This window comes from Morone saxatilis, unplaced genomic scaffold (assembly GCF_004916995.1).
Source record: "Morone saxatilis isolate NCDOM2014 unplaced genomic scaffold, NCSU_SB_2.0 Contig11, whole genome shotgun sequence".
In the NCBI taxonomy this organism is placed as follows: Eukaryota; Metazoa; Chordata; class Actinopteri; family Moronidae; genus Morone; species Morone saxatilis.
The window spans coordinates 16,104,141-16,115,875 of NW_023339663.1; the positions used below are offsets into that span (position 1 = coordinate 16,104,141).

The 11,735-nt window shown below is 38.3% G+C and overlaps 1 protein-coding gene across 3 annotated transcripts; it reads left to right on the plus strand.

Annotated features, from left to right (window-relative positions):
• The first annotated feature begins 601 nt into the window (after positions 1–601).
• Positions 602–11,735, plus strand: def8 (differentially expressed in FDCP 8 homolog). 3 transcript variants are annotated; one of them, XM_035651843.1, is made up of 12 exons: positions 602–759; positions 1,986–2,108; positions 4,738–4,832; positions 4,989–5,138; positions 6,353–6,494; positions 6,977–7,141; positions 7,434–7,561; positions 8,267–8,380; positions 8,778–8,858; positions 9,316–9,456; positions 9,619–9,728; positions 10,083–11,735. In XM_035651843.1, the coding sequence occupies exons 2-12, from the start codon at positions 2,000–2,002 to the stop codon at positions 10,168–10,170; spliced, it is 1,323 nt and encodes a 440-aa protein (XP_035507736.1). In that variant the 5' UTR covers positions 602–759; positions 1,986–1,999; the 3' UTR covers positions 10,171–11,735. The 3 variants fall into 3 exon arrangements, with proteins under 3 accessions (XP_035507736.1, XP_035507737.1, XP_035507738.1); XM_035651844.1 differs by lacking the exon at positions 602–759 and adding an exon at positions 766–1,035; XM_035651845.1 differs by lacking the exons at positions 602–759; positions 1,986–2,108 and adding an exon at positions 3,333–3,451.

Sequence of the window (11,735 nt, forward strand, 5' to 3'; positions counted from 1 at the left end):
CTATCCACAGTTTTTTGTAGTTTCACTTGGAACTAATGCTTCCTTACCTTATTTCAGACAAAAAAGACACTTACCTGCAACACTAAAGGGCATTTGTATTGTAAGTGTTTTTTGGTTTGTTTTTTACTAGGAATTGGGCCAACTATATCCATCCTATTGGTTACAGAGGGATCCTCTGTACCTTGACTGAGTTTCTTGATACACTATATCTGAAAATGTGATACACTGTAAATACCCTGAGCATCATCATATCATCATCAGTGTAATCTCTCAGAAGTTATTAGTGTTCTGGGAACCAGATGCAATGAAATAAAAGTTGTACCGTGATACGCAGCCCACACTTTGAAGGTGATCTTCATCTCTGAGGAACATTTCATTGCAAGAAAAACTAAACCCAACATAAGTTATCATTATTTTAAAAGTAAAAGCATCAAACATGACTTTCAAATAAGCTAATACAGTGTCAATACATTGAGACGAGAGACGTTTTTATTATTATGTACAGATAACTTCTCAAAATCATCCCTCATATTAATCACACAATTATTATTTGTGGTAGTCAAGTCAAGTTTTATTTTGACAATCCTTACAGGAAACCAGCCTTTTACCGCTGTATGACCTGCCGTCTGTTGGCTTGTGACGTTGCTGATGACAGAGACAAAACAACACGGGGACAACTGTTCATACTAACATGAGTCGACCATAACATATATCTTACGACTGTCGATCTCCTTGACGATAAGAAAGGTCAACAACGGGGTGAGCTTCCGACCTGCTAACACTAGCTAACACTAGCATCAGAGCAGATGATTGGATTGTTTTTAAAGCTAGCCTGCTAGCTGGCGTTAGCTGGCTGCTGACATCTGTGTATCGGTGTTGGTGTGCCCTTTTTAGACTGGTGGCATAGTGGTGGTTAATTATATTCAATATCCTACATGTTTTAGCAGTAATGGTGGAAGCACAGCAGCGTGTAAAGGTTACCGCTTTGTAGAGGAGGGCTGTCAGCAGCAGCACACACCGGTTGTAGGTGCTGAGGTGAGGCTTCAGTCTGTTCACAACGCTTCTCAGGCGGTGCACTGTTTCGGTTTTGCTTGACTCCGTGTGCTGAGCTCTGTGATTAAAAAATGTGTGATAGGAGTTTGATTAACAGTGGCTTAAAGGTCTGTCCCTGGATCATTATTTTGGAGACGACTTCCTGTTAAGCAGCGTTGCAGACTGCTGAGGAACAGTGTTGTTATTGTCCGTCTGAAAAGAGCACATTGATTTTCATAGGAGGGCTGTGGTTTTCATTTCTATGCCATTTTAATTCACACACAAAACACTGGCATCATTTAAATTACATGTTTTTTTTTAATTTTATTTCATGCACTACATCCCTTTGGGAAGTCATACTCAAGAACTCAAAGTTTAATGTGAGATATTCACTTATGTTGAGGTTTCCTGATGTCATTTAATTACTTCAGGTCAATTGAAGACCACTTGTCATTGATAATGCAAAGAAACCTTCATTCTTGATTGTGGTTATGAGAAACAGTCCGTGGTTTTGTCATGTTATTTTTGTTTATAAAAGACTACTTGACATGGCAGTACATTATTCAATTTGAGCATTTGCAAAAAAGAGAGCTGTCAGTGTCAAAGTCAATTTACTAGTTAAAGGGAATACTACTCTATGAAAACTGTTGTGTGATGTTTTCTGTGGCTCTGGAGTAGCTTTGTAAAGCGGGAGAAAATAACTCTAATGATGGGGAACCGCAAAGTTTTACCAGTCTGTATTATAACCAGGTTGAAATACGAGTTAACTGGTGAGCAGCAGCACAAATGAATTGGGATCTGAACAGAAACGCATTGCACAATAAGCAACAACCCACATTAGTTACCTAGCTTCCATTGAAAGATGCCTGTGAACGTCCTTCCTGCTATAATTCATAAACACGAGAGAAAAGAAATGAACCGGTGGGACTGTAACGCATTTTTGTCGTCCTTAGATGTAGCCGATGAAATGGAGTATGATGAGAGACTTGCACTTTTCCGCCAAACCCGCCTCAATCCCTTTAATCGTGGAGACGAAGAAGATGGTCCCCAAGGAGGCAAGACGCCCCCACAGCACGGTAAAGTTCTTCACAGGCAAATCACGACACAGCCATCTCAAGTGTACAATGTGACCTTTAAGGTCACTGTCACACCTGTAGTGAGTTCAAGGAAAGAAAATATTGTTGCATTAGGGTCAAATCTGTTTCTCTACACTTGTTACTGACCAAGAGGCAAACAAATATAAAGTTATATGGACATCATTTATTGGACCTCATTTCTTGGACAGTTTTGTCAACCTGCACCATCAGCACTACACTGACCCATGTGGAAAAATAAATACAAATTTATTCTGGTGACCGAGGAACACATACTTCACTTCACCTCACTTTATGGTGCATTATTAGTCTAGACTGCAACTGGACCTTATATGTGATATGCTACATTGCACTAAAGGGACCTGCTAAAAGTACACAGACTCGAGCACAACACAACTCTCTTTTACCTCTGTTTGGCTTTCAAATGGACCAGAGAAAATACCAGAAATTGAATGGTGGCGTGTGTATAAGTGCAGCCGATAAAACTGTGAGGATGAGGAGTTAATGGCTTTAAACTCCTATCTTGATGATGCAAATTTACACTTTGGCAAGAGAGTATGTCTAGTCTACTTTGGCAGACATCCCGCCATCGTTTCAATATTCTGTTACACTGTTAGAGATGTCTGGTTTGGTAGACTAGTATTGGCCATTTTAATGTGAAAAATAATGTGTGGTCTGTCATGAGGATGATAAAATACTCAGCTCCCCTCGAGCATGCTGTCTGCTGTATGAACATTAGGATAAAGATAAAGTATTTTATTGATCTATGGGTGGAAAGGGGGTGTAGTAATCTGTGAAGTTATAGATTGTCTTGACATTTCCCTTACTAAACAGAGAGGTACTGCAGTGGGAGGAGTTTCAGAGGTCATGGTTTCTGCTTTTCTAAATGTCACTTATTTGCAGATGTATACTAGCTGCTTAAATCATATCATGTTGCTGTGGCTCAATGTTTAGGGACAGTAAATCCTTTCTCTAACCAATTTTAAGAAATAATTTCCCTCAAATATTCACACAGGTTAAACCATTTTCATCGAGTCTAGACCAGATCCTAATACATAGAAGGAGCACTCTGGACTGTTACCAGTAACTTTAAGCGTATGGAAAAGGAAGTTGAAAACTTGGGCTGGACCAGGGGAAATGAAAAACATAAGTGTAAGCAGTACTTTAGTAACACTTCTGTATTTTAGGATTTGGGATTTAGGCAAGTCTGACACACTGGTTGAGCTGATCTCAGTGGTAGCACATGTTTTCTGCTTCATTATCCTCTCTGTCTGGCTCTGGGAAGCTGAATTTATTCAACATGTTCTGTTCTGACGTGTATGCAGGTAACAACCACGTTTGCACTTTTTCAGTATGATGGAGAGCAAGTTTGTTAAAATATGTGATTAGTGTGGTTTACTTACTTACTTTTCAAATGTTATTTTCCTCGCTCATTTTTAGTTACTTAGTTTTCAGTTTATTTTTTCTCAGTTCAATTTTGCTAGATTTTGCAGTTTTGTTGTTGAATTTTCAGATCAAAATGTCAGTCACACTTGATGGTTTCAATATACACTGTTGATACCTAGTAGGTATGATCAGACTGTCTTTTAAGTGTTAATTTGCTAGGATTGTGTTCGACATACAGACCTGGGTTGGCCATGTGCTGTCTATTGCATTGCCATTTTTAATTTTGTTGTCTTATTTTTCCCTTAAAATATTTTTCATATAGACGAAATGAAAAATTACTTACCAAAAATCGAATCTCAAATTCAATAAAGAATGCATATTACATAGATTTAACAAAGAGTACATTGTACTAAAGTAGTATTTATTACCAGTTTATTTTATTGGTTTGCATTAAGCTGTACATGTGATGCTGTCCTCTTAGTACAGTACACATGATCAATTGTTCCTTAGTTATTCCCAGTTGTGTGTTATCTTATCATATATTCATTTCTAATTGAAGACTCTTGTCCCACAAGAAGTTGCACTTAGAGCTAAATGTCTTTCTCAGAAGTTGGTGGAGACCAAAACAGAGCTATTTGTCAGGTAGACATAAACACGTGTGCAGATGAATCTGTCTGTCTGTCTGTCTGCTGTATGTGTTGATAGGCACTTGTTTGCTAACCAGCTTGCCATAACAACTTTATCAAGTTCAATTAAATTTTATTTGTATAGTGCCAGATCATAACAGAAGTTATTTCAGCACACTTTTCAAATAGAACAGGTGTAGACTGTACTCCTTATGAAATATAAAGTGACAATCAGATGTGTTTCAGATTATTCCGCTGCCCTCAAGCATAAGCTCTCCTCTCATGTGAATGATTACGTAAAGTCATCAGCACTTCAAAGTTCAATCAGCTTGGTGAGCAGCAGTTTTAATGGCACAATAGGGGTCTGTCTTGGTTACACATTACCAGAACGGCTAAGGCAATCACCCGTAATTCCTTCAGTTGTCCATTTTGAGCTTTTGTCCCTCTTCTTGACTTCTCGAGTGCTGAGACTGAGTGTAGGGATTGTGACCACAGTCAAGTGTGTGAAATTAGCATGCATGATTGAGTGCACATACCAGACCATAGTGCGTATGCTAACAAGAATAACAGTGCTTTATGCCACATTGCCCTCTTTTTAGAAGCAAGGTCTGAGCTGTTCTCTGGGACCCGGACCCACAGTTCAGATCGTACCATGGACCTTGGTCTAGCTGAGGACCACTTCTCGAGGCCTATGGTAAGTTAAGCATTGTTCCTGCTGTTTACCTCAACTTAAATAATGTATCACATGAAATGAAACTGTTTCATATTGTCAAACTGGGAGTGCTTTGAAAAAAGAACTTCCCATTCTATTTACTCTATGCTGAGATATGCCTTTGCTCACCTTATACAGGGTTCGTTTGTGGCGTCCGACATTGAACAGCTCAAACTGGCCATAGAGGAGTGTAAAAAGCTGATCTTGGAGCTGCCAGAACACTCGGAGAGACAGAAGGACACTGTGGTGAAACTTATCCACCTGCGTCTCAAACTGCAAGAGCTTAAGGTTGGAACTGAGGAGTGAATGGAGAAGTGCATAACATGATGTCAAAGCTGTTAGTGCTGGCTCAGTGAGACAATCAGTAAAACTTCAAAGAAATTTAAAATTGACTTATTTTAATTAGATTTTGTCAAATGCATCGCTGTATACAAATCTTTGCTGGTAAAAAATGTATTCCATGCCAAAGAATGCCATTTCCCTCTATTTCTGGAGAGGCATTTTCTGAAACAAATTCTGCATTTAAATGCATTTGGAAAACATAGAATTTAGTGGTTCGAATAACTTAATGAGTGCAGTTGTTTTGGAGGGAAAAGTACATTATGTTGTAGTTGGTCAGTAACTGAGGAGTTATGGGTGGAGATCAGTGTCAGAGAGGTAATTGAGAAGATTGTAAGAAACCCTGCTGGGCCTGTTGTGTGTTAACAACACATTTCAAATAAAGGCTTTTTTTAGCTTTCATTGTATCACTTTCAGCCTTTTAGCCATCGCTCTGCAAGAGATAAATGATAGCAAGCATTGCAGACATTCTTGAAGACTGATAAGGAGAGGATGTTTTCTAGTGGCACAGTTTCTAGAGATTTTCTTTAAATTACAAAAAGTACAACATTACTTATAGTCTAGTGTCTGCAGAACACTCAAATAAACAAACCAATTTGAATGCATTTTGTAGAAAAGAGAATTATTTTTGTGTATTGATTTATTTCCACTATTGTTGGTGATTTTGTGGTCCTAATAGAGGTTTTTCTTTAGGGGCAACTGTCTACCTTTACAAAACCTCTGGTATCACTCTGGTGATAAAGCTGTCTAGGTGGAATGCTGGCAATGTTTCAGGCTGATTACTGTAAACTAACCAAATGAATCTTACTGCATAAGTCATGGTACAAAAGGCACATTTTCATGAATTAGGCTCCACTTCAGTTCAAATATTCAATGACTTCTTAGGATCCACACCCATTCTTTTTGGAGTTTTTTATTGACATTGTGTCATTTTGAATCATATCACATGGATCGGCTGAATATACAATATACAATGCTGTGTACTATAGAGAATTTTCCCAGAGAACTTTAGTTATATATAATATATATATCGTAATGCAGCTGTATGTTACATTGAAATCTGATTTAGGTTGAACAGACAAGTTACGGCTTGTTTTTCTTTATTTGTTACTTCTTTGTTGGTGATCTGGGTGATTTCTGTTTTGACACTTTGTCCAATAAAGGACCCTGAGGAGGATGAGCCTAATCTGAGAATCGTACTGGAGCACCGTTTTTCCAAGGAAAAGAGCAAGAGTGTCAAACAGACCTGTGACAAGTGTAGCACTATCATCTGGGGCCTTATCCAGACTTGGTATACCTGCACAGGTGAGACACACTATACAGTGCATCAGTCTAATGTGTATCAGTCTGATATAGCACTGGGGAGACATTTTAGTACCAAAAAAAAAAATGCAAGAGCATACCAGCTTTATCTGATTATATATGTTTGTGCTCTCAAAGCTTCCTGAACAGGCTCTCAGTATAGTACTTCCCCAAATATTCATGTGCAATCCCGCTGTCTCACTTAAAGCCACATGCACACTGTCCTGTTAAAATGTGCTACTGTCTGAGCGGATCAGAGATAGTGAAAGTAATTTTATCTGACCCATATCAGATTGCTAGTTAGAACAGGAATTCTGAGACTGTTCAGCTACACTAAATAGTTTTAGATTTTCATTTTAAAGTATCCCTGAGTGGAAGCATCTTTGTACAGCTCTTTAAATCCGTAACCAGTCATTCATACCAAACCCACTGCCAATACATAAAATAATTTGTCATGCCGTGTGATTATCCCTTTCTGGTTTCAGGTTGCTATTACCGTTGCCATAGTAAGTGTATGAACATGATCACCAAGCCTTGTGTCAGATCTAAGGTCAGCCACCAGTCGGAATACGAGCTCAGCATCTGCCCTGAGATAGGACTGGACCGGCAGGACTACCGCTGTGCTGAATGTCGCACACCCATTTCACTGAGTAAGTACAGATTTACTGTGTTGGTTAATGTATGCCAAGTTAAAATAGAGAAACAAGATGTAGGCTGATTTGAAATTGACATGCGCACACAGTTATGAATAAGGTTACTTTACAGCCATCCAGAAATTGCTGACTTGAAATTACTGGGCTACAAAAGTTGAGCGTGCACATATTCGACTTGGAACATTATTTATTATCTACTACATATCTATATCAATCATATCAGTACCATATATTTCTAACATTCCTCTGTTTAATAGTTTGGCTGTACTGTGCCATATTTACCTTGTAGGGGGCGTGCCGAGTGAAGCCAGACAGTGCGACTACACAGGCCAGTATTACTGCAGCACATGCCACTGGAATGACACGGCCATTGTCCCAGCTCGTGTCATCCACAACTGGGAGTTTGAACCACGCAAGGTACCCTCAACAGCCACAACAAAATACACTCAACATATAAAAAATCTGTAATAATATATATATGCCTAAATCTTTAATATATCAGTCTATAGGACTTCTTGTCAAGTTATACCTCTTGAAAGCAGGAGATGGGTGTATGATGTGAGCTTACTTTACATGTGTTAACTTATATGTATATAAGTCATTTGATGAGAATCCTTTCATATTGTATTTTATTATTGTTTGTCATTGTTGAAAGAGACTCAAATCTTCAGCTGTACTCTTATAAATGTTACTGCTTAATATCAGATGTGCACACCGTTATATTACAGAACAACATCAAATAACCTTAAGCGAGCTCTCTGCCGATGTCAGAGTCAATTTTGGGGTGCCACACAGCCTGTGAGAAAGTCTTACTATGTGGCTCTAGAGGAGCTTTTTTGAATTATAAGGACATTTCTCAAGGGGAGTCAGCAACATCAATAACCTCAAATTAAATTCCCATCTCTGATAGAAATGCCTGTTTATGAAAGCCAGTCAGCATCTGACCAATTTCAAGTTCATCTCAGGTCAGGAGGAGGGTCGTGAATCCAGGTCAGATGATTCACATTGACCTATTCAGGCGGTTCACCAAAGCAGGTTTAACCCACTGTCACTGTGTTAGTATGAAAAGAGCATGCAAGAGTATGGCATATTCAGTCAGTCTGTGTTCTCACGTTGTCTCAGGTTTGTCGCTCCTCAATGCGCTACCTGGCCCTGATGATCCCGCGACCTGTGCTGAAGCTGAAAGAAATCAACCCGCTGCTATTCAACTTTGTGGAGGAACTGGTCGAGATCAGGGTGGGTAGCTTAGTTCACCAGTGAAGGCCCTGCAAGAAATTGTGGAGTTTGAAGTTAAGAGTTAAGTTAAATTCTCCGTGTAGATAAAACAAAATCCGCAGTTCTGATTATCTTTGACAGCTGTGTTCTCAGTTTCAACCTGGAATCCCCTCCTCAAAAATGTTACCTCGACATCTTTATTATTGATACTGTTACAGTTGTTTGGTCAATGGTCACCCAGTGTGTCGTAAAACTTTACTATGTTTTAGCATTAGGTGCTATCGTACTGAAAGTCAATCAGTTTTTGTATGGAGTACTGCCAGCACGTGCATTGCAATTGGAAATCATCTACAGCGCTGTGCATTAAATGAGACTGACAGTAATGTGGGTGTTTGTGTGTGTGTCTTTTCTTTTACAGAAACTACGTCAAGATATTCTGTTGATGAAACCCTATTTTATTACCTGTAAGGAGGCCATGGAGGCTCGCCTGTTACTACAGGTCAGCATCTGTTCACAGACTAAATAGATTTTTCATGGTGCAGTTAAAGCGTTGCATATATTGGCACGATATACTTACATGTGATCAATAAGTAACATGTTACAACAGCACCACCAGGTGGTGGAAGTGGAGAGTCTGGGCCACATCTGGAATGTTTGTTTGTACAAATACTGCAGACTTGGCTAATCTTGGCTTATTTGTCCTCCTAATATTTCAAAACCGTGCGCATGGGTATTTGTGAAACAGTTAAAAGACTTTCCAACAGACAAAAAAAACATATAATATATGTTCACAAATGTTTTGGTCCATATTGTGGTGTTTGTTGGCTAGTATGATCTCATTAAATGATGTAGTATATTTTCCCTCAGCAGGGTTGGATCTTATGGTATGTAGGTTGCATATGTTTCAAGATGATGCCCATTTTCATGAATTGTTTTCTTTCGCTCTGTGCCTCCAGCTACAAGATCGCCAGCACTTTGTGGAGAATGATGACATGTACTCACTACAGGATTTGATTGATATCTCTAGTGGCAGACTCAGCTGTTCCCTCACAGAGATTCACACCACATTTGCTAAGCACATCAAACTGGACTGTGAGGTGAGCTCATGCATAAAGCACAAAGAACAATACTAATGTTTTCTTTTGGTTTTTGTAAGCTTATTGCCTCTGTATGCATCACACATAACTTGATAGCAGTAGAAAACTTATTACCACACTGAAACCCTGACGTTCTGTCTCATTTCGCGTGTCTGTGTGTAGCGTTGTCAGGCCAAAGGATTTGTGTGTGAGCTGTGTAAGGAAGGAGACATCCTGTTCCCTTTTGACAGTCACACCTCTGTCTGCCACGAGTGCTCTGCTGTCTTCCACAGGTAAGTTACCACCAACCGGTCAAAAATGCAGCAAATTATGTGATTTTGAGGAGTTTAAATGTACATTTGTGAAGAAAAGTATAGCATTGTGGTAACAGGTACAAAATATTAAAGCCTCAGCACTTAAAAGACGTTCAGTCATTGGGCTAATTTAGTCTAAGATCATCGGTTAACATATCTTCAAACTGCATACAGAGAAATAATAAAGGCATTAATGAATTGGTCAGATACAGATAGCAAAATAGTACAGTTGGCCAAACACTTCAACATGAAAAACAACATGTTACCCAAATGGACACCATTAACATGATCTATTATGTAACACAAATTGCTGTTGTTCATGTGTCTCTTTAGAGATTGTTACTACGACAATTCCACAACTTGTCCACGATGTGCCCGAATGACCGAGCGCAAGCAGGACGACGATGTGAAAGATGCATAATTCTGGAGAGGACCACCTGATGTGACTGGAAGTCTCGCGTTGTGTTCTATTCAGTCAAGACAGTCTGATAGAAGACTAGCTTCTCGTCTTTGTCCTTGGTTTGTTTTGTGCATATGTTTACTGAAGTGTCTTTATCTTCATGTGCACTACATAATGAAGCAGGGTATTTAGAAACCCATCTGGAAATTAATATATATATATTTTTATCCAACTTTTTAATCCATACTGAAATTGGATGTACTGAACACTGTGTATGTGTGTCGGTGTGAGTGATTCACATTAGTGCGTGTGTCTGCTTGTATAAATGTACAAAATAAATGCCCTATAGAGAAAAGCCAACTTATCAATAGGTGATTATGCATGCAGGAGTTGTATACGGTATTAACTATTACAAGCTTCGATTGCATTAAGCTATACTGCCAACATTGCTGAATACTAAACTTTAAGGTTGCCATATACGATGTGATTATAACTCCAGCTTCCAAAGACAAAATCACAAAAAAATATATTAACCAGAAATTTGCCTTTCAGCTTCCAATTGTGTTTTTATTTTAAAAACAAAAACCAGTAAACATGCTCTAAAGTTAAACGAGTGACCTTGCACTGAGCTGTTGTTTCCAAGCACCAGATAGTATAATGCATAGTGTTTATTTAGTTTCAAATAAGTAATGAAGTAAATCTGTTAGACTATGTGATCATAACATCACTGTAACTTCCTCTTTTCCCCTTTTTACACATATTCCTTCATCAGTTCCAACACTGTTTACCTGTTTTCCTTTCAGAGTCATAATCTGTTGATCTGCTTAACATTTCATAAGATCTTCAAAATATTTCCAGGCCTTTAAAGCAATATTTCTTTTGAGCAGTCCATTTACACCTCACCCTACAGTATAGGTCTGCTTTAAGTTTGATTGATCAATTAGCCACCCTGGATACCGGAAAAATAAACATGGCTTGCAGTTGTTAGACAAGAAAGGTGTATATACGTATAATCAATAAAACCATAATTTGAAATATAAAAACATATATTAGCAATAGATACATAATCAAAGCATGCATCACCAATACATTTTCTTTTAAGGAGAATTTAATTTAACTTTAAAAATAAAAAAAGGCATATGGGAGTTAAATGTGCTTTCATGTATTCAAAACTGTGAACTCAATGTACACTGTTTAATCTGTGTTTAATCTGGTTCAGTCTAGTGCAGTGTGTAGCAAAATGATGTGAATACTCATGAACATTGTGTGCCTAAGATTGTCAGGTAACATACAGCAGTTATCCAAACGTCTTAATACATGTTAATGGTTTCAGTCTTAAAGTACCTATAACACATTTTGTCCAGAGATGACGAAGATGTTAAGTGACACCTTTGGTAATGTGTAAATGTTGACCTAAAGTATTTGTTTTAAAATAATGAGTTATGGCTGTGTTATCTTTCAGCATGATGTACTGTATTTGTTTTTGTTTTTTCAAACTAATGGACATATGTGGTGTTGGTGAAAGCCATGCCCTCTTGGAGAACATGTTTGAGTACTGCATGAATAAAGTAATGAAATGCATTAAA

Bases quoted from the DNA above. Each gene is read 5' to 3' on its own strand.
- def8 (XM_035651843.1), top strand. From the start codon at position 2,000: ATGGAGTATGATGAGAGACTTGCACTTTTCCGCCAAACCCGCCTCAAT. The intron at 2,109-4,737 runs GTAAAGTTCTTC...CCCTCTTTTTAG, and splicing joins CAAGACGCCCCCACAGCACG to AAGCAAGGTCTGAGCTGTTC. The intron at 6,495-6,976 runs GTGAGACACACT...TTCTGGTTTCAG, and splicing joins GACTTGGTATACCTGCACAG to GTTGCTATTACCGTTGCCAT.